Source organism: Hyla sarda, chromosome 5, assembly GCF_029499605.1.
Source record: "Hyla sarda isolate aHylSar1 chromosome 5, aHylSar1.hap1, whole genome shotgun sequence".
Lineage (NCBI taxonomy): Eukaryota > Metazoa > Chordata > Amphibia > Anura > Hylidae > Hyla > Hyla sarda.
The window spans coordinates 10,785,230-10,808,779 of NC_079193.1; the positions used below are offsets into that span (position 1 = coordinate 10,785,230).

A 23,550-nucleotide genomic window follows, 5' to 3' on the forward strand; every position below is an offset into this window, starting at 1 on the left:
TAGTATAATAGTATAGGGATATAATAGTATAATAGTATAGGGATATCATAGTATAATAGTATAGGGGTATAATAGTATAGGGATATCATAGTATAATAGTATAGGGATATCATAGTATAATAGTATAGGGATATCATAGTATAATAGTATAGGGATATCATAGTATAATAGTATAGGGGTATAATAGTATAGGGATATCATAGTATAATAGTATAGGGATATCATAGTATAATAGTATAGGGATATCATAGTATAATAGTATAGGGATATAATAGTATAGGGATATAATAGTATAATAGTATAGGGACATAATAGTATAATAGTATAGGGATATCATAGTATAATAGTATAGGGGTATAATAGTATAGGGACATAATAGTATAATAGTATAGGGATATAATAGTATAATAGTATAGGGATATAATAGTATAATAGTATAGGGATATCATAGTATAATAGTATAGGGATATAATAGTATAGGGATATCATAGTATAATAGTATAGGGATATCATAGTATAATAGTATAGGGATATCATAGTATAATAGTATAGGGGTATCATAGTATAATAGTATAGGGATATAATAGTATAATAGTATAGGGATATAATAGTATAATAGTATAGGGATATCATAGTATAATAGTATAGGGATATCATAGTATAGGGACATAATAGTATAGGGATATCATAGTATAATAGTATAGGGATATAATAGTATAGGGATATAATAGTATAATAGTATAGGGAGATCATAGTATAGGGACATAATAGTATAATAGTATAGGGAGATCATAGTATAATAGTATAGGGGTATCATAGTATAATAGTATAGGGATATAATAGTATAGGGATATAATAGTATAATAGTATAGGGATATAATAGTATAGGGATATCATAGTATAATAGTATAGGGATATCATAGTATAATAGTATAGGGATATCATAGTATAATAGTATAGGGTTATCATAGTATAATAGTATAGGGAGATCATAGTATAATAGTATAGGGATATCATAGTATAATAGTATAGGGAGATCATAGTATAATAGTATAGGGATATAATAGTATAATAGTATAGGGATATCATAGTATAATAGTATAGGGATATAATAGTATAATAGTATAGGAATATAATAGTATAGGGATATAATAGTATAGGGATATCATAGTATAATAGTATAGGGATATCATAGTATAATAGTATAGGGATATCATAGTATAATAGTATAGGGATATCATAGTATAATAGTATAGGGATATAATAGTATAGGGATATAATAGTATAGGGATATAATAGTATAGGGATATCATAGTATAATAGTATAAGGATATCATAGTATAATAGTATAGGGATATAATAGTATAATAGTATAGGGATATCATAGTATAATAGTATAGGGATATAATAGTATAGGGATATAATAGTATAATAGTATAGGGATATAATAGTATAGGGATATCATAGTATAATAGTATAGGGAGATCATAGTATAATAGTATAGGGATATAATAGTATAGGGATATAATAGTATAGGGATATAATAGTATAGGGAGATCATAGTATAATAGTATAGGGATATAATAGTATAATAGTATAGGGATATAATAGTATAATAGTATAGGGATATAATAGTATAATAGTATATGGATATCATAGTATAATAGTATAGGGATATAATAGTATAATAGTATAGGGATATAATAGTATAATAGTATAGGGATATAATAGTATAGGGAGATCATAGTATAATAGTATAGGGATATCATAGTATAATAGTATAGGGATATAATAGTATAGGGATATAATAGTATAATAGTATAGGGATATAATAGTATAGGGATATAATAGTATAATAGTATAGGGATATGATAGTATAATAGTATAGGGATATGATAGTATAATAGTATAGGGATATAATAGTATAGGGAGATCATAGTATAATAGTATAGGGACATAATAGTATAATAGTATATGGATATAATAGTATAATAGTATAGGGGTATAATAGTATAGGGGTATCATAGAATAATAGTATAGGGATATAATAGTATAATAGTATAGGGATATCATAGTATAATAGTATAGGGAGATCATAGTATAATAGTATAGGTATATAATAGTATAATAGTAGAGGGATATAATAGTATAGGGATATAATAGTATAATAGTATAGGGATATCATAGTATAATAGTATAGGGATATAATAGTATAATAGTATAGGGATATAATAGTATAATAGTATAGGGATATAATAGTATAATAGTATAGGGATATCATAGTATAATAGTATAGGGATATAATAGTGTAATAGTATAGGGATATCATAGTATAATAGTATAGGGGTATAATAGTATAATAGTATAGGGATATAATAGTATAGGTATATAATAGTATAGGGACATAATAGTATAATAGTATAGGGATATAATAGTATAGGGATATAATAGTGTAATAGTATAGGGATATCATAGTATAATAGTATAGGGATATCATAGTATAATAGTATAGGGATATAATAGTATAGGGATATAATAGTGTAATAGTATAGGGAGATCATTGTATAATAGTATAGGGATATAATAGTATAGGGATATAATAGTATAGGGATATCATAGTATAATAGTATAGGGATATAATAGTATAATAGTACAGGGATATAATAGTATAGGGATATCGTAGTATAATAGTATAGGGATATGATAGTATAGGGATATAATAGTATAATAGTATAGGGATATAATAGTATAATAGTACAGGGATATAATAGTATAGGGATATAATAGTATAGGGATATGATAGTATAGGGATATCATAGTATAATAGTATAGGGATATAATAGTATAATAGTACAGGGATATAATAGTATAGGGGTATAATAGTATAGGGATATAATAGTATAGGGATATAATAGTATAGGGATATAATAGTATAGGGATATCATAGTATAATAGTATAGGGATATAATAGTATAATAGTACAGGGATATAATAGTATAGGGGTATAATAGTATAGGGATATAATAGTATAGGGAGATCATAGTATAATAGAATAGGGAGATCATAGTATAATAGTATAGGGATATGATAGTATAATAGTATAGGGAGATCATAGTATAATAGTATAGGGATATAATAGTATAATAGTATAGGGATATCATAGTATAATAGTATAGGGAGATCATAGTATAATAGAATAGGGAGATCATAGTATAATAGTATAGGGATATGATAGTATAATAGTATAGGGATATAATACTATAATAGTATAGGGATATCATAGTATAATAGTATAGGGATATAATAGTATAATAGTATAGGGATATCATAGTATAATAGTATAGGGGTATAATAGTATAATAGTATAGGGATATCATAGTATAATAGTATAGGGATATCATAGTATAATAGTATAGGGATATAATACTATAATAGTATAGGGATATAATAGTATAATAGTATAGGGGTATAATAGTATAATAGTATAGGGATATCATAGTATAATAGTATAGGGATATAATAGTATAATAGTATAGGGATATCATAGTATAATAGTATAGGGATATCATAGTATAATAGTATAGGGATATAATAGTATAATAGTATAGGGATATAATAGTATAGGGATATAATACTATAATAGTATAGGGATATAATAGTATAATAGTATAGGGATATCATAGTATAATAGTATAGGGATATAATAGTATAATAGTATAGGGATATCATAGTATAATAGTATAGGGATATCATAGTATAGGGATATAATAGTATAATAGTATAGGGATATAATAGTATAATAGTATAGGGATATCATAGTATAATAGTATAGGGATATAATAGTATAATCGTATAGGGATATAATAGTATAGGGAGATCATAGTATAATAGTATAATAGTATAGGGAGATCATTGTATAATAGTATAGGGATATAATAGTATAGGGATATCATAGTATAATAGTATAGGGATATAATAGTATAATAGTATAGGGATATCATAGTATAATAGTATAGGGAGATCATAGTATAATAGTATAGGGGTATCATAGTATAATAGTATAGGGAGATCATTGTATAATAGTATAGGGATATAATAGTATAATAGTATAGGGATATCATAGTATAATAGTATAGGGATATAATAGTATAGGGATATAATAGTATAATAGTATAGGGATATAATAGTATAATAGTATAGGGAGATCATTGTATAATAGTATAGGGATATAATAGTATAATAGTATAGGGATATCATAGTATAATAGTATAGGGATATAATAGTATAGGGATATCATAGTATAATAGTATAGGGATATCATAGTATAATAGTATAGGGATATAATAGTATAGGGATATAATAGTATAATAGTATAGGGATATAATAGTATAATAGTATAGGGAGATCATTGTATAATAGTATAATAGTATAGGGAGATCGTTGTATAATAGTATAGGGATATCATAGTATAGGGATATCATAGTATAATAGTATAGGGATATAATAGTATAGGGATATAATAGTATAGGGATATCATAGTATAATAGTATAGGGATATCATAGTATAATAGTATAGGGATATCATTGTATAATAGTATAGGGATATCATAGTATAATAGTATAGGGATATCATAGTATAATAGTATAGGGATATCATTGTATAATAGTATAGGGATATCATAGTATAGGGAGATCATAGTATAATAGTATAGGGATATAATAGTATAATAGTATAGGGATATCATTGTATAATAGTATAGGGATATCATAGTATAATAGTATAGGGATATCATAGTATAATAGTATAGGGATATCATAGTATAATAGTATAGGGATATAATAGTATAATAGTATAGGGATATAATAGTATAATAGTATAGGGAGATCATTGTATAATAGTATAGGGATATAATAGTATAATAGTATAGGGATATCATAGTATAATAGTATAGGGATATAATAGTATAGGGATATCATAGTATAATAGTATAGGGATATCATAGTATAATAGTATAGGGATATAATAGTATAATAGTATAGGGATATAATAGTATAGGGATATAATAGTATAGGGATATAATACTATAATAGTATAGGGATATAATAGTATAATAGTATAGGGATATAATACTATAATAGTATATGGATATAATAGTATAGGGATATCATAGTATAATAGTATAGGGATATAATAGTATAGGGATATCATAGTATAATAGTATAGGGATATAATAGTATAATAGTATAGGGATATCATAGTATAATAGTATAGGGAGATCATAGTGTAATAGTATAGGGAGATCATAGTATAATAGTATAGGGATATAATAGTATAGGGATATAATAGTATAGGGATATAATACTATAATAGTATAGGGATATAATAGTATAATAGTATAGGGATATAATACTATAATAGTATAGGGATATAATAGTATAATAGTATAGGGAGATCATAGTATAATAGTATAGGGATATAATAGTATAATAGTATAGGGATATAATAGTATAATAGTATAGGGATATCATAGCATAATAGTATAGGGATATAATAGTATAATAGTATAGGGATATAATAGTATAGGGATATCATAGTATAGGGATATCATAGTATAATAGTATAGGGATATCATAGTATAATAGTATAGGGATATAATAGTATAGGGATATCAGAGAATAATAGTATAGGGATATAATAGTATAGGGATATCATAGTATAATAGTATAGGGATATAATAGTATAATCGTATAGGGATATAATAGTATAATAGTATAGGGAGATCATAGTATAATAGTATAGGGATATCATAGTATAATAGTATAGGGATATAATAGTATAATAGTATAGGGATATAATAGTATAGGGGTATAATACAGGGTGGGCCATTTATATGGATACACCTTAATAAAATGGGAATGGTTGGTGATATTAACTTCCTGTTTGTGGCAGATTAGTATATGTGAGGGGGGAAGCTTTTCAAGATGGGTGGTGACCAACTTTTGTTTTTTCAATAGGAAGAGGGTCATGTGACACATCAAACTTATTGGGAATTTCACAAGAAAAACAATGATGCACTTGGTTTTAACGTAACTTTATTCTTTCATTAGTTATTTACAAGTTTATGACCATTTATAAAATGTGTTCAATGTGCTGCCCATTGTGTTGGATTGTCAATGCAACCCTCTTCTCTATATACTACTATATACTACTATATACACCGCAGGAGAAATGCTACCACAGGCTTCCAGTATCCGTATACACTGCTATATACTACTATATACACCGCAGGAGAAATGCTAGCACAGGCTTCCAGTATCCGTATACTCTGCTATATACTACTATATACACCGCAGGAGAAATGCTAGCACAGGCTTCCAGTATCCGTATACACTGCTATATACTACTATAAACATCGCAAGAGAAATGCTAGCACAGGCTTCCAGTATCCGTATACACTGCTATATACTACTATATACACCGCAGGAGAAATGCTAGCACAGGCTTCCAGTATCTGTATACACTGCTATATACTACTATATACACCGCAGGAGAAATGCTAGCACAGGCTTCCAGTATCTGTATACACTGCTATATACTACTATATACACTGCAGGAGAAATGCTAGCACAGGCTTCCAGTATCCGTATACACTGCTATATACTACTATATACACCGCAGGAGAAATGCTAGCACAGGCTTCCAGTATCTGTATACACTGCTATATACTACTATATACACCGCAGGAGAAATGCTAGCACAGGCTTCCAGTATCTGTATACACTGCTATATACTACTATATACACCGCAGGAGAAATGCTAGCACAGGCTTCCAGTATCCGTATACACTGCTATATACTACTATATACACCGCAGGAGAAATGCTAGCACAGGCTTCCAGTATCCGTATACACTGCTATATACTACTATATACACCGCAGGAGAAATGCTAGCACAGGCTTCCAGTATCAGTATACACTGCTATATACTACTATATACACCGCAGGAGAAATGCTAGCACAGGCTTCCAGTATCCGTATACACTGCTATATACTACTATATACACCGCAGGAGATATGCTAGCACAGGCTTCCAGTATCCATATACACTGCTATATACTACTATATACACCGCAGGAGATATGCTAGCACAGGCTTCCAGTATCCGTATACACTGCTATATACTACTATATACACCGCAGGAGAAATGCGAGCACAGGCTTCCAGTATCCATATACACTGCTCTATACTACTATATACACCAAAGGAGAAATGCTAGCACAGGCTTCCAGTATCCATATACACTGCTCTATACTACTATATACACCGCAGGAGAAATGCTAGCACAGGCTTCCAGTATCCGTATACACTGCTATATACTACTATATACACCGCAGGAGAAATGCTAGCACAGGCTTCCAGTATCCGTATACACTGCTATGTACTACTATATACACCGCAGGAGAAATGCTAGCACAGGCTTCCAGTATCCGTATACACTGCTATGTACTACTATATACACTGCAGGAGAAATGCTAGCACAGGCTTCCAGTATCCGTATACACTGCTATATACTACTATATACACCGCAGGAGAAATGCTAGCACAGGCTTCCAGTATCCGTATACACTGCTATATACTACTATATACACCGCAGGAGAAATGCTAGCACAGGCTTCCAGTATCCGTATACACTGCTATATACTACTATATACACCACAAGAGAAATACTAGCACAGGCTTCCAATATTCATAGTTTCAGGTGCTGCACATCTCGTATCTTCACAGCATAGACAATTGCCTTCAGATGACCCCAAAGATAAAAGTCTAAGGGGGTCAGATCGGGAGACCTTGGGGGCCATTCAACTGGCCCACGACGACCAATCCACTTTCCAGGAAACTGTTCATCTAGGAATGCTCGGATGGTGACCACCACATTATGGGTGTCAGGTCCGAGCATTTCTAGATGAACAGTTTCCTGGAAAGTGGATTGGTCGTCGTGGGCCAGTTGAATGGCCCCCAAGGTCTCCCGATCTGACCCCCTTAGACTTTTATCTTTGGGGTCATCTGAAGGCAATTGTCTATGCTGTGAAGATACGAGATGTGCAGCACCTGAAACTACGGATACTGGAAGCCTGTGCTAGCATTTCTCCTGCGGTGTATATAGTAGTATATAGCAGTGTATACGGATACTGGAAGCCTGTGCTAGCATTTCTCCTGCGGTGTATATAGTAGTATATAGCAGTGTATACGGATACTGGAAGCCTGTGCTAGCATTTCTCCTGCGGTGTATATAGTAGTATATAGCAGTGTATACGGATACTGGAAGCCTGTGCTAGCATTTCTCCTGCGGTGTATATAGTAGTATATAGCAGTGTATACGGATACTGGAAGCCTGTGCTAGCATTTCTCTTGCGGTGTATATAGTAGTATATAGCAGTGTATACGGATACTGGAAGCCTGTGCTAGCATTTCTCCTGTGGTGTATATAGTAGTATACAGCAGTGTATACGGATACTGGAAGCCTGTGCTAGCATTTCTCTTGCTGTGTATATAGTAGTATATAGCAGTGTATACGGATACTGGAAGCCTGTGGTAGCATTTCTCCTGCGGTGTATATAGTAGTATATAGTAGTATATAGAGAAGAGGGTTGCATTGACAATCCAACACAATGGGCAGTACATTGAACACATTTTATAAGTGGTCAGAAACTTGTAAATAACTCCTGAAAGAATAAAGTAACGTTAGAACCAAGGACATAATTGTTCTTCATGTGAAATTCCCAATAAGTTTGATGTGTCACATGACCCTCTTCCTATTGAAAAAACAAAAGTTGGATTCAAAATGGCCGACTTCAAAATGGCCGCCATGGTCACCACCCATCTTGAAAAGTTTCCCCCCTCACATATACTAATGTGCCACAAACAGGAAGTTAATATAACCAACCATTCCCATTTTATTAAGGTGTATCCATATAAATGGCCCACCCTGTATTATACCCCTATACTATTATACTATTATATCCCTATACTATTATACTATGATTTCCCTATACTATTATATCCCTATACTATTATATCCCTATACTATTATACTACGATATCCCTGTACTATTACACTATTATATCCTTATACTATTATATCCCTATACTATTATATCCCTATACTATTATATCCCTATACTATTATACTATTATACCCCTATACTATTATACTATGATATCCCTATACTATTATACTATGATATCCCTATACTATTATATCCCTATACTATTATACTATTATATCCCTATACTATTATACTATAATATCCCTATACTATTATACTATGATCTCCCTATACTATTATACTATGATATCCCTATACTATTATACTATGATATCCCTATACTATTATACTATTATATCCCTATACTATGATATCCCTATACTATTATACTATGATATCCCTATACTATTATACTATGATATCCCTATACTATTATACTATTATATCCCTATACTATTGTAGTATTATATCCCTATACTATTATACTATGATCTCCCTATACTATTATATCCCTATACTATTATACTATTATATCCCTATACTATTATACTATGATCTCCCTATACTATTATATCCCTATACTATTATACTATTATATCCCTATACTATTATACTATTATATCCCTATACTATTATACTATGATATCCCTATACTATTATACTATTATATCCCTATACTATTATACTATGATATCCCTATACTATTATACTATTATATCCCTATACTATTATACTATTATATCCCTATACTATTATACTATGATATCCCTATACTATTATATCCCTATACTATTATTCTATGATATCTGTCACGATGCCGGCTGGCAGGAGGTGGATCCTCTGTGCCAGAGAGGGATTGGCGTGGACCGTGCTAGTGGACCGGTTCTAAGTCACTACTGGTTTTCACCAGAGCCCGCCGCAAAGCGAGATGGTCTTGCTGCGGCGGTAGTGACCAGGTCGTATCCACTAGCAACGGCTCAACCTCTCTGGCTGCTGAAGATAGGCGCGGTACAAGGGAGTAGACAGAAGCAAGGTCGGACGTAGCAGAAGGTCGGGGCAGGCAGCAAGGATCGTAGTCAGGGGCAACGGCAGGAGGTCTGGAACACAGGCTAGGAATACACAATGGAACGCTTTCACTGGCACAATGGCAACAAGATCCGGCGAGGAAGTGCAGGGGAAGTGAGGTATAAATAGGGAGTGCACAGGTGAACACACTAATTGGAACCACTGCGCCAATCAGCGGCGCAGTGGCTCTTTAAATCGCAGAGACCCGGCGCGCGCGCGCCCTAGGGAGCGGGGCCGCGCGCGCCGGGACAGGACAGACGGAGAGCGAGTCAGGTACGGGAGCCGGGGTGCGCATCGCGAGCGGGCGCCACCCGCATCGCGAATCGCATCCCGGCTGGAGACGGTATCGCAGCGCACCGGGTCAGTGGAGCTGACCGGAGCGCTGCGGTAGCGAGAGTGAAGCGAGCGCTCCGGGGAGGAGCGGGGACCCGGAGCGCTCGGCGTAACAGTACCCCCCCCCTTGGGTCTCCCCCTCTTCTTAGAGCCTGGGAACCTGAGGAGCAGACTTTTGTCTAGGATGTTGTCCTCAGGTTCCCAGGATCTCTCTTCAGGTCCACAGCCCTCCCAATCCACCAAAAAGAACCTTTTTCCTCTGACCGTCTTGGAGGCCAGTATCTCTTTCAATGAGAAGACGTCAGAAGAACCGGAGACGGGAGTGGGAGAAACTAACTTGGGAGAGAAACGGTTGATGATGAGTGGTTTAAGAAGAGAGACATGAAAGGCATTAGGAATACGAAGAGAAGGAGGAAGAAGAAGTTTGTAAGAGACAGGATTAATTTGGCACAAGACTTTGAAAGGACCAAGATAGCGTGGTCCCAGTTTGTAACTGGGGACACGAAAGCGGACATATTTAGCGGAGAGCCATACCTTGTCTCCGGGAGCAAAAATGGGGGGAGCTCTTCTTTTTTTATCGGCAAACTTTTTCATGCGAGATGAAGCCTGTAAAAGAGAATTTTGGGTCTCTTTCCATATGGTGGAAAGATCACGAGTCACTTCATCTACAGCGGGCAAACCAGAGGGCAAGGGAGTAGGGAGGGGGGGAAGAGGGTGACGGCCGTACACCACGAAAAATGGGGATTTGGAGGAAGATTCAGAGACTCTGAAGTTATACGAGAATTCGGCCCATGGTAGAAGATCTGCCCAGTCATCCTGGCGGGAGGAAACAAAATGGCGTAAATAATCACCCAGGACCTGGTTAATTCTTTCCACTTGCCCATTGGATTGAGGGTGATATGCAGAGGAAAAGTTTAATTTAATCTTGAGTTGTTTACAGAGAGCCCTCCAGAATTTTGACACGAATTGGACGCCTCTATCCGAGACAATCTGCGTGGGCAAGCCGTGAAGACGAAAAATGTGTACAAAAAATTTTTTGCCAACTGAGGCGCTGAAGGAAGACCAGGAAGAGGAATGAAATGTGCCATCTTGGAGAATCGATCAACGACCACCCAAACAACAGTGTTGCCACGGGATGGAGGTAAGTCAGTAATAAAGTCCATACCAATCAGAGACCAAGGCTGTTCGGGGACAGGCAGAGGATGAAGAAGGCCAGCGGGCTTCTGGCGAGGAGTCTTATCCCGGGCACAGACAGTGCAGGCTCGCACAAAATCCACAACATCCGTCTCCAGAGTCGGCCACCAATAGAAACGAGAGATGAGTTGCACGGATTTCTTGATACCCGCATGACCTGCGAGATGGGAGGAGTGACCCCATTTGAGGATTCCGAGGCGTTGGCGTGGAGAAACGAAGGTCTTCCCTGGAGGAGTTTGCCTGATGGAGGCTGGAGAAGTGGAGATCAGGCAGTCAGGGGGAATGATGTGTTGCGGAGAGAGCTCTACTTCCGAGGCATCCGAGGAACGAGAGAGAGCATCGGCCCTAATGTTCTTATCGGCAGGCCGAAAGTGAATCTCAAAATTAAATCGGGCAAAGAACAGAGACCACCTGGCCTGGCGAGGATTCAGCCGTTGGGCAGACTGGAGATAGGAGAGGTTCTTGTGATCGGTGTAAATAATAACGGGAAATCTTGATCCCTCCAACAGATGCCTCCATTCCTCAAGTGCTAATTTAATGGCTAGAAGCTCTCGGTCCCCGATGGAGTAGTTCCTCTCAGCCGGAGAGAAGGTCCTAGAAAAAAAACCACAAGTAACAGCATGCCCGGAAGAATTTTTTTGTAGAAGGACCGCTCCAGCTCCTACAGAGGAGGCATCAACCTCCAATAGGAAGGGTTTAGAAGGGTCAGGTCTGGAGAGCACGGGAGCCGAAGAAAAGGCAGACTTGAGCTGTTTAAAGGCGTCTTCCGCTTGAGGAGGCCATGACTTAGGATTGGCATTCTTTTTGGTTAAAGCCACAATAGGAGCCACAATGGTGGAAAAACGTGGAATAAATTGTCTGTAATAATTGGCGAACCCCAAAAAACGTTGGATAGCACGGAGTCCGGAGGGGCGTGGCCAATCTAAGACGGCAGAGAGTTTGTCTGGATCCATTTGTAGTCCCTGGCCAGAGACCAAGTATCCTAGGAAAGGAAGAGATTGACATTCAAACAGACATTTCTCCATTTTGGCATAAAGTTGATTGTCACGAAGTCTCTGAAGAACCATGCGGACATGCTGGCGGTGTTCTTCTAAGTTGGCAGAAAAAATCAGGATATCGTCCAGATACACAACAACACAGGAATATAAGAGATCACGAAAAATTTCATTAACAAAGTCTTGGAAGACGGCAGGGGCGTTGCACAGGCCAAAGGGCATGACCAGATACTCAAAGTGTCCATCTCTAGTGTTAAATGCCGTTTTCCATTCATCCCCCTCTCTGATGCGGATGAGATTATAGGCACCTCTTAAGTCCAGTTTGGTAAAGATGTGAGCACCTTGGAGGCGATCAAAGAGTTCAAAGATGAGAGGTAGGGGGTAGCGGTTTTTTACAGTGATTTTATTAAGACCGCGGTAGTCAATGCAAGGACGTAGGGAGCCATCTTTTTTGGACACAAAGAAAAATCCGGCTCCGGCAGGAGAGGAGGATTTGCGGATAAAGCCCTTCTTTAAATTTTCCTGGATATACTCAGACATAGCAAGAGTCTCTGGGGCGGACAGAGGATAAATTCTGCCCCGGGGTGGAGTAGTGCCCGGGAGGAGGTCAATAGGACAGTCATAAGGCCTGTGAGGAGGTAAAGTCTCAGCTTGTTTTTTGCAAAAAACATCCGCAAAGTCCATATAGGCCTTAGGGAGACCGGTTACAGGGGGAACCACAGGGTCACGGCAGGGAGTACTGGGAACCGGTTTAAGGCAGTCCTTGGAACAAGAGGAACCCCAACTCTTGATCTCCCCAGTGGACCAATCCAGGGTTGGGGAATGGTGTTGAAGCCAGGGTAGTCCAAGGAGAATTTCGGAAGTGCAATTGGAGAGGACCAAAAACTCAATTTTTTCGTGGTGAGGTCCAATGCACATTAGGAGGGGTTCCGTGCGGTAACGCACGGCACAGTCCAATCTTTCATTGTTAACGCAATTGATGTAGAGAGGTCTGGCGAGACTGGTCACTGGGATGTTGAACCTGTTGATGAGAGAGGCCAAAATAAAGTTTCCTGCAGATCCGGAGTCCAAGAAGGCCTTAGTGGAGAAGGAGAAGGTAGAGGCAGATATCCGCACAGGCACAGTAAGACGTGGAGAAGCGGAGTTGACTTCAAGGACTGTTTCACCTTTGTGCGGAGTCAGCGTACGTCTTTCCAGGCGGGGAGGACGGATAGGACAATCCTTCAGGAAGTGTTCGGTACTGGCACAGTACAGGCAGAGATTCTCCATGCGGCGTCGTGTCCTCTCTTGTGGTGTCAGGCGAGACCGGTCAACTTGCATAGCCTCCACAGCGGGAGGCCCAGGAACGGATTGCAGAGGACCAGAGGAGAGAGGAGCCGGGGAGAAAAAACGCCTCGTGCGAACAAAGTCCATATCCTGGCGGAGCTCCTGACGCCTTTCGGAAAAACGCATGTCAATGCGAGTGGCAAGATGAATGAGTTCATGTAGATTAGCAGGGATTTCTCGTGCGGCCAGAACATCTTTAATGTTGCTGGATAGGCCTTTTTTAAAGGTCGCGCAGAGGGCCTCATTATTCCAGGATAGTTCTGAAGCAAGAGTACGGAATTGTACGGCGTACTCGCCAACGGAAGAATTACCCTGGACCAGGTTCAGCAGGGCAGTCTCAGCAGAAGAGGCTCGGGCAGGTTCCTCAAAGACACTACGAAATTCCGAGAAGAAGGAGTGTACAGAGGCAGTGACAGGGTCATTGCGGTCCCAGAGCGGTATGGCCCATGACAGAGCTTTTCCAGACAGAAGGCTGACTACGAAAGCCACCTTAGACCTAGTAGGAAACTGGTCCGACATCATCTCCAAGTGCAGGGAACATTGTGAAAGAAAGCCACGGCAACACTTAGAGTCCCCATCAAATTTATCCGGCAAGGATAGTCGTAGGCCTGAGGCGGCCACTCGCTGCGGAGGAGGTGCAGGAGCTGGCGGAGGAGATGATTGCTGAAGCTGTGGTAGTAGCTGCTGTAGCATCACGGTCAGTTGAGACAGCTCGTGGCCTTGTTGCGCTATCTGTTGTGAGTGCTGGGCGACCACCGTAGTGAGGTCAGCGACATCTGGCAGAGGTACTTCAGCGGGATCCATGGCCGGATCTACTGTCACGATGCCGGCTGGCAGGAGGTGGATCCTCTGTGCCAGAGAGGGATTGGCGTGGACCGTGCTAGTGGACCGGTTCTAAGTCACTACTGGTATTCACCAGAGCCCGCCGCAAAGCGGGATGGTCTTGCTGCGGCGGTAGTGACCAGGTCGTATCCACTAGCAACGGCTCAACCTCTCTGGCTGCTGAAGATAGGCGCGGTACAAGGGAGTAGACAGAAGCAAGGTCGGACGTAGCAGAAGGTCGGGGCAGGCAGCAAGGATCGTAGTCGGGGGCAACGGCAGGAGGTCTGGAACACAGGCTAGGAATACACAATGGAACGCTTTCACTGGCACAATGGCAACAAGATCCGGCGAGGGAGTGCAGGGGAAGTGAGGTATAAATAGGGAGTGCACAGGTGAACACACTAATTGGAACCACTGCGCCAATCAGCGGCGCAGTGGCCCTTTAAATCGCAGAGACCCGGCGCGCACGCGCCCTAGGGAGCGGGGCCGCGCGCGCCGGGACAGGACAGACGGAGAGCGAGTCAGGTACGGGAGCCGGGGTGCGCATCGCGAGCGGGCGCCACCCGCATCGCGAATCGCATCCCGGCTGGAGACGGTATCGCAGCGCACCGGGTCAGTGGAGCTGACCGGAGCGCTGCGGTAGCGAGAGTGAAGCGAGCGCTCCGGGGAGGAGCGGGGACCCGGAGCGCTCGGCGTAACAATATCCCTATACTATTATACTATGATATCCCTATACTATGATATCCCTATACTATTATACTATGATATCCCTATACTATTATACTATGATATCCCTATACTATTATACTATGATATCCCTATACTATTATACTATGATATCCCTATACTATTATATCCCTATACTATTATACTATGATATCCCTATACTATTATACTATGATATCCCTATACTATTATATCCCTATACTATTATATCCCTATACTATTATTCTATGATATCCCTATACTATTATACTATTATATCCCTATACTATTATATCCCTATACTATTATACTATTATATCCCTATACTATTATACTATGATCTCCCTATACTATTATACTATGATCTCCCTATACTATTATACTATTATATCCCTATACTATTATACTATGATATCCCTATACTATTATACTATTATATCCCTATACTATTATACTATGATATCCCTATACTATTATATCCCTATACTATTATACTATGATATCCCTATACTATTATATCCCTATACTATTATACTATTATATCCCTATACTATTATACTATGATATCCCTATACTATTATACTATGATATCCCTATACAATTATACTATGATATCCCTATACTATTATACTATTATATCCCTATACTATTATACTATGATATCCCTATACTATTATACTATTATATCCCTATACTATTATACTATGATATCCCTATACTATTATACTATTATATCCCTATACTATTATACTATTATGTCCCTATACTATTATATCCCTATACTATTATACTATTATATACCTATACTATTATACTATGATATCCCTATACTATTATACTATTATATCCCTATACTATTATACTATTATATCCCTATACTATTATACTATGATATCCCTATACTATTATACTATGATATCCCTATACTATTATACTGTGATATCCCTATACTATTATATCCCTATACTATTATACTATTATATCCCTCTGCTATATAGTATTCCTATGTCTATATATAGTATATACCCAGGACATATCAGTGAGATAATTTTTTCTGTAGTACGCTGAAGCTTGGACGTCACTGAACCTTCCACCAGGACAATGATCCCATACATACCTACAAAATATTGTGCCTGTTTTTTTGCAAACACCTGTAAGTCACATGTTATTTTTCATGGTGCTGAAGCCTTAGGCGAATAAAGAATCAGGATGTTCTGCTGTGAAATGATGTGAAAATGTGATATTGGTGATTATAATAAGGCACTGAGGCGCCACAGTTCATCTTACTGTCATGAGGTTCACTCTTCATTGTGGCGCTGAACATTGTCATACTGCACTTCATACATCACTGTCAGCCCTGCTGAGAACCTCCCGGGGACATAGCTAAAGACTCATGGGCACTAGTGCAAACATTTAGCTGGGGCCATAAACTTCTGCTATATTGTTGGGTCTTATAGGCGACCTATGGATGGTTACTGAAGAGAGAAGGTTCTCTTCACATATAAGTGACCACAGCTCAGTGGGCCTCCAGTGATTCTCAAGTGGTGTCCTCTCAGGTGAAATCTTCTCAAGTAGCGTCTTCTCAGGTGGCGTCTTCTCAGGTGGTGTCTTCTCAGGTCACATCTTCTCAGGTGATGTCTTCTCAGGTTACGTCTTCTCAGGTGACCTCTTCTCAGGTGGTGTCTTCTCAGGTTACGTCTTCTCAGGTGGCATCTTCTCAGGTGGCGTCGTCTCAGGTGGCGTCTTCTCAGGGGGTATCTTTTCGGGTGGCATCTTCTCAGGTGACATCTTTTCAGGTGGCGTCTTCTCAGGTGGTTACTTCTTAGGTAGCATCTTCTCAGGTGGTGTATTCTCAGATGTCGTCTTCTCAGGTGTTGTCTTCTCAGGTCACTTCTCAGGTGGCGTCTTCTCAGGTGGCGTCTTCGCGGGTGGCGTCTTCTCAGGTGGCGTCTTCTCAGGTGGCGTCTTCTCAGGTGGTGTCTTCTCAGGTGGTGTCTTCTCAGGTAGCGTCTTCTTAGGTGGTGTCTTCTCAGTTGGTGTCTTCTCAGTTGGTGTCTTCTCAGGTGACATCTCTGGTGGTGTCTTCTCAGGTGACATCTTCTCAGGTGACATCTTCTTAGGTAACGTCTTTTCAGGTGGCGTCTTCTCAGGTGGCGTCTTCTCAGGTGGCATCTTCTCAGGTAACATCTTCTCAGGTGGCGTCTTCTCAGGTGGTGTCTTCTCAGGTGGCGTCTTCTCAGGTAGCGTCTTAGATTATGTCTTCTCAGGTAGTGTCTTCTCAGGTGGTGTCTTCTCAGGTGGTGTCTTCTCAGGTAGCATCTGCTTGGGTGGCATCTTCTCTGGTTGCTTCTTCTCAGGTGGTGTCTTCTCAAGTGACACCTTCTCAGGTGGCATCTTCTCAGATGACGTCTTCTCAGGTGGCATCTTCTCTGGTGGCGTCTTCTCGGGTGGCGCCTTCTCAGATGATGCCTTCTCAGGTGGTGTCTTCTCAGTTGGTGTCTTCTCAGGTAACATCTCAAGTGGTGTCTTCTCAGGTGACATCTTCTCAGGTAACATCTTCTTAGGTAACGTCTTCTCAGGTGGCGTCTTCTCAGGGGGCATCTTCTCAGGTGACATCTTCTCAGGTGGCGTCTTCTGAGGTGGCATCTTCTCAGGTGGTATCTTATCAGGGGACATCTTCTCAGGGGGCGTCTTCTCGGGTGACGCCTTCTCAGGTGGTGTCTTCTCAGGTGGTGTCTTCTCAGGTGACATCTTCTTAGGCAACGTCTTCTCAGGTGGCGTCTTCGTGGGTGGCGTCTTCTCAGGTCGTGTCTTCTCAGGTAGCGTCTTCTCAGGTGGTGTCTTCTCAGGTAGCGTCTTCTCAGGTAGTGTCTTCTCAGGTGACATCTCAGGTGGTGTCTTCTCAGGTGACATCTTCTTAGGTAACGTCTTCTCAGGTGGCGTCTTCTCAGGTGGCATCTTCTCAGGTGGCATCTTCTCAGGTGACATCTCAGGTGGCGTCTTCTCAGGTAGCGTCTTCTCAGGTGGTGTCTTCTCAGGTGGCGTCTTCTCAGGTGGTGTCTTCTCAGGTAGCGTCTTAGATGGTGTCTTCCCAGGGAGTGTCTTCTCAGGTGGTGTCTTCTCAGGTAGCATCTGCTTGGGTGGCGTCTTCTCAGGTGGCTTTTTCTCAGGTGGTGTCTTCTCAAGTGAGACCTTCTCAGGTGGCATCTTCTCAGATGACGTCTTCTCAGGTGACGTCTTCTCAGGTGGCGTCTCCTCAGGTGGCGTCTTCTCGGGTGGCGTCTTCTCAGGTGACGCCTTCTCAGGTGGTGTCTTCTCAGGTGGTGTCTTCTCAGGTGACATCTCAGGTGGTGTCTTCTCAGATGACATCTTCTCAGGGGAGTTCTTCTCAGGTGGCGTCTTCTTGGGTGACGCCTTCTCAGGTGATGCCTTCTCAGGTGGTGTCTTCTCAGTTGGTGTCTTCTCAGGTAGCATCTCAAGTGGCGTCTTCTCAGGTGGCATCTTCTCAGGTGGTATCTTATCAGGGGACATCTTCTCAGGTGGTGTCTTCTCGGGTGACGCCTTCTTAGATGGTGTCTTCTCAGGTGGCATCTTCACAGGTGGCATCTTCTCAGGGGGCATCTCAGGTGGCGTCTTCTCAGGTAGCGTCTTCTCAGGTGGCGTCTTCTCAGGTGGCGTCTTCTCAGTTGGTGTCTTCTCAGTTGGTGTCTTCTCAGGTAACATCTCAAGTGGTGTCTTCTCAGGTGACATCTTCTCAGGTAACATCTTCTTAGGTAACGTCTTCTCAGGTGGCGTCTTCTCAGGTGGCATCTTCTCAGGTGACATCTTCTCAGGTGGCGTCTTCTCAGGTGACATCTTCTCAGTTGGCGTCTTCTCAGGTTACATCTTCTCAGGTGGCATCTTCTCAGGTGGCGTCTTCTCAGGTGGTATCTTTTCGGGTGGCATCTTCTCAGGTGACGTCTTCTCAGGTGGTGTCTTCTCAGGTGGTTACGTCTTAGGTAGCATCTTCTCAGGTGGCGTCTTCTCAGGTGGTGTCTTTTCAGGTGGCGTCTTCTCAGGTGGTTACTTCTTAGGTAGCATCTTCTCAGGTGGTGTATTCTCAGGTGTCGTCTTTTCAGGTGTTGTCTTCTCAGGTCACTTCTCAGGTGGCGTCTTCTCAGGTGGCGTCTTCGCGGGTGGCGTCTTCTCAGGTGGTATCTTATCAGGGGACATCTTCTCAGGGGGCGTCTTCTCGGGTGACGCCTTCTCAGGTGGTGTCTTCTCAGGTGGTGTCTTCTCAGGTGACATCTTCTTAGGCAACGTCTTCTCAGGTGGCGTCTTCGTGGGTGGCGTCTTCTCAGGTCGTGTCTTCTCAGGTAGCGTCTTCTCAGGTGGTGTCTTCTCAGGTAGCGTCTTCTCAGGTAGTGTCTTCTCAGGTGACATCTCAGGTGGTGTCTTCTCAGGTGACATCTTCTTAGGTAACGTCTTCTCAGGTGGCGTCTTCTCAGGTGGCATCTTCTCAGGTGGCATCTTCTCAGGTGACATCTCAGGTGGCGTCTTCTCAGGTAGCGTCTTCTCAGGTGGTGTCTTCTCAGGTGGCGTCTTCTCAGGTGGTGTCTTCTCAGGTAGCGTCTTAGATGGTGTCTTCCCAGGGAGTGTCTTCTCAGGTGGTGTCTTCTCAGGTAGCATCTGCTTGGGTGGCGTCTTCTCAGGTGGCTTTTTCTCAGGTGGTGTCTTCTCAAGTGAGACCTTCTCAGGTGGCATCTTCTCAGATGACGTCTTCTCAGGTGACGTCTTCTCAGGTGGCGTCTCCTCAGGTGGCGTCTTCTCGGGTGGCGTCTTCTCAGGTGACGCCTTCTCAGGTGGTGTCTTCTCAGGTGGTGTCTTCTCAGGTGACATCTCAGGTGGTGTCTTCTCAGATGACATCTTCTCAGGGGAGTTCTTCTCAGGTGGCGTCTTCTTGGGTGACGCCTTCTCAGGTGATGCCTTCTCAGGTGGTGTCTTCTCAGTTGGTGTCTTCTCAGGTAGCATCTCAAGTGGCGTCTTCTCAGGTGGCATCTTCTCAGGTGGTATCTTATCAGGGGACATCTTCTCAGGTGGTGTCTTCTCGGGTGACGCCTTCTTAGATGGTGTCTTCTCAGGTGGCATCTTCACAGGTGGCATCTTCTCAGGGGGCATCTCAGGTGGCGTCTTCTCAGGTAGCGTCTTCTCAGGTGGCGTCTTCTCAGGTGGCGTCTTCTCAGTTGGTGTCTTCTCAGTTGGTGTCTTCTCAGGTAACATCTCAAGTGGTGTCTTCTCAGGTGACATCTTCTCAGGTAACATCTTCTTAGGTAACGTCTTCTCAGGTGGCGTCTTCTCAGGTGGCATCTTCTCAGGTGACATCTTCTCAGGTGGCGTCTTCTCAGGTGACATCTTCTCAGTTGGCGTCTTCTCAGGTTACATCTTCTCAGGTGGCATCTTCTCAGGTGGCGTCTTCTCAGGTGGTATCTTTTCGGGTGGCATCTTCTCAGGTGACGTCTTCTCAGGTGGTGTCTTCTCAGGTGGTTACGTCTTAGGTAGCATCTTCTCAGGTGGCGTCTTCTCAGGTGGTGTCTTTTCAGGTGGCGTCTTCTCAGGTGGTTACTTCTTAGGTAGCATCTTCTCAGGTGGTGTATTCTCAGGTGTCGTCTTTTCAGGTGTTGTCTTCTCAGGTCACTTCTCAGGTGGCGTCTTCTCAGGTGGCGTCTTCGCGGGTGGCGTCTTCTCAGGTGGCGTCTTCTCAGGTGGTGTCTTCTCAGGTGGTGTCTTCTCAGGTGGTGTCTTCTCAGGTAGCGTCTTCTCAGGTGGTGTCTTCTCAGTTGGTGTCTTCTCAGTTGGTGTCTTCTCAGGTGACATCTCTGGTGGTGTCTTCTCAGGTGACATCTTCTCAGGTGACATCTTCTTAGGTAACGTCTTTTCAGGTGGCGTCTTCTCAGGTGGCGTCTTCTCAGGTGGCATCTTCTCAGGTAACATCTTCTCAGGTGGCGTCTTCTCAGGTGGTGTCTTCTCAGGTGGCGTCTTCTCAGGTAGCGTCTTAGATTATGTCTTCTCAGGTAGTGTCTTCTCAGGTGGTGTCTTCTCAGGTGGTGTCTTCTCAGGTAGCATCTGCTTGGGTGGCATCTTCTCTGGTTGCTTCTTCTCAGGTGGTGTCTTCTCAAGGGACACCTTCTCAGGTGGCATCTTCTCAGATGACGTCTTCTCAGGTGGCATCTTCTCTGGTGGCGTCTTCTCGGGTGGCGCCTTCTCAGATGATGCCTTCTCAGGTGGTGTCTTCTCAGTTGGTGTCTTCTCAGGTAACATCTCAAGTGGTGTCTTCTCAGGTGACATCTTCTCAGGTAACATCTTCTTAGGTAACGTCTTCTCAGGTGGCGTCTTCTCAGGTGGCATCTTCTCAGGTGACATCTTCTCAGGTGGCGTCTTCTCAGGTGGCATCTTCTCAGGTGGTATCTTATCAGGGGACATCTTCTCAGGTGGCGTCTTCTCGGGTGACGCCTTCTCAGGTGGTGTCTTCTCAGGTGGTATCTTCTCAGGTTACATCTTCTCAGGTGACATCTTCTTAGGCAACGTCTTCTCAGGTGGCGTCTTCTCAGGTCGTGTCTTCTCAGGTAGCGTCTTCTCAGGTGGTGTCTTCTCAGGTAGCGTCTTCTCAGGTGGTGTCTTCTGAGGTGACATCTCAGGTGGTGTCTTCTCAGGTAGCGTCTTCTCAGGTGGTGTCTTCTCAGGTGGCGTCTTCTCAGGTGGTGTCTTCTCAGGTAGCGTCTTAGATGGTGTCTTCCCAGGGAGTGTCTTCTCAGGTGGTGTCTTCTCAGGTAGCATCTGCTTGGGTGGCGTCTTCTCAGGTGGCTTTTTCTCAGGTGGTGTCTTCTCAAGTGAGACCTTCTCAGGTGGCATCTTCTCAGGTGACGTCTTCTCAGGTGGCGTCTCCTCAAGTGGCGTCTTCTCGGGTGGCGTCTTCTCAGGTGACGCCTTCTCAGGTGGTGTCTTCTCAGGTGACATCTCAGGTGGTGTCTTCTCAGATGACATCTTCTCAGGGGAGTTCTTCTCAGGTGGCGTCTTCTTGGGTGACGCCTTCTCAGGTGATGCCTTCTCAGGTGGTGTCTTCTCAGTTGGTGTCTTCTCAGGTAGCATCTCAAGTGGCGTCTTCTCAGGTGGCATCTTCTCAGGTGGTATCTTATCAGGGGACATCTTCTCAGGTGGTGTCTTCTCGGGTGACGCCTTCTTAGATGGTGTCTTCTCAGGTGGCATCTTCACAGGTGGCATCTTCTCAGGTGGCATCTTAGGTGGCGTCTTCTCAGGTAGCGTCTTCTCAGGTGGCGTCTTCTCAGGTGGTGTCTTCTCAGGTAGCGTCTTAGATGGTGTCTTCCCAGGGAGTGTCTTCTCTGGTGGTGTCTTCTCAGATGACATCTTCTCAGGGGAGTTCTTCTCAGGTGGCGTCTTCTTGGGTGACGCCTTCTCAGGTGATGCCTTCTCAGGTGGTGTCTTCTCAGTTGGTGTCTTCTCAGGTAGCATCTCATGTGGCGTCTTCTCAGGTGGCATCTTCTCAGGTGGTATCTTATCAGGGGACATCTTCTCAGGTGGTGTCTTCTCGGGTGACGCCTTCTTAGATGGTGTCTTCTCAGGTGGCATCTTCACAGGTGGCATCTTCTCAGGTGGCATCTTAGGTGGCGTCTTCTCAGGTAGCGTCTTCTCAGGTGGTGTCTTCTCAGGTGGCGTCTTCTCAGGTGGTGTCTTCTCAGGTAGCGTCTTAGATGGTGTCTTCTCAGGTGGCATCTTCTCTGGTGGCGTCTTCTCGGGTGGCGCCTTCTCAGATGATGCCTTCTCAGGTGGTGTCTTCTCAGTTGGTGTCTTCTCAGGTAACATCTCAAGTGGTGTCTTCTCAGGTGACATCTTCTCAGGTAACATCTTCTTAGGTAACGTCTTCTCAGGTGGCGTCTTCTCAGGTGGCATCTTCTCAGGTGACATCTTCTCAGGTGGCGTCTTCTCAGGTGGCATCTTCTCAGGTGGTATCTTATCAGGGGACATCTTCTCAGGTGGCGTCTTCTCGGGTGACGCCTTCTCAGGTGGTG

At 41.9% G+C, this 23,550-nt stretch overlaps 2 protein-coding genes across 2 annotated transcripts; both read right to left on the minus strand.

Annotated features, from left to right (window-relative positions):
- Positions 1-17,740: 17,740 nt before the first annotated feature.
- Positions 17,741-19,297, minus strand: LOC130274510 (uncharacterized). Its single transcript, XM_056522944.1, has one exon. It carries the CDS (start codon positions 19,295-19,297, stop codon positions 17,741-17,743), a length of 1,557 nt encoding a protein of 518 aa, XP_056378919.1.
- Positions 19,298-22,015: 2,718 nt separating this feature from the next.
- LOC130274511 (uncharacterized) lies at positions 22,016-23,431 on the minus strand. Its single transcript, XM_056522945.1, has one exon. It carries the CDS (start codon positions 23,429-23,431, stop codon positions 22,016-22,018), a length of 1,416 nt encoding a protein of 471 aa, XP_056378920.1.
- Between the last annotated feature and the right edge of the window lie 119 nt (positions 23,432-23,550).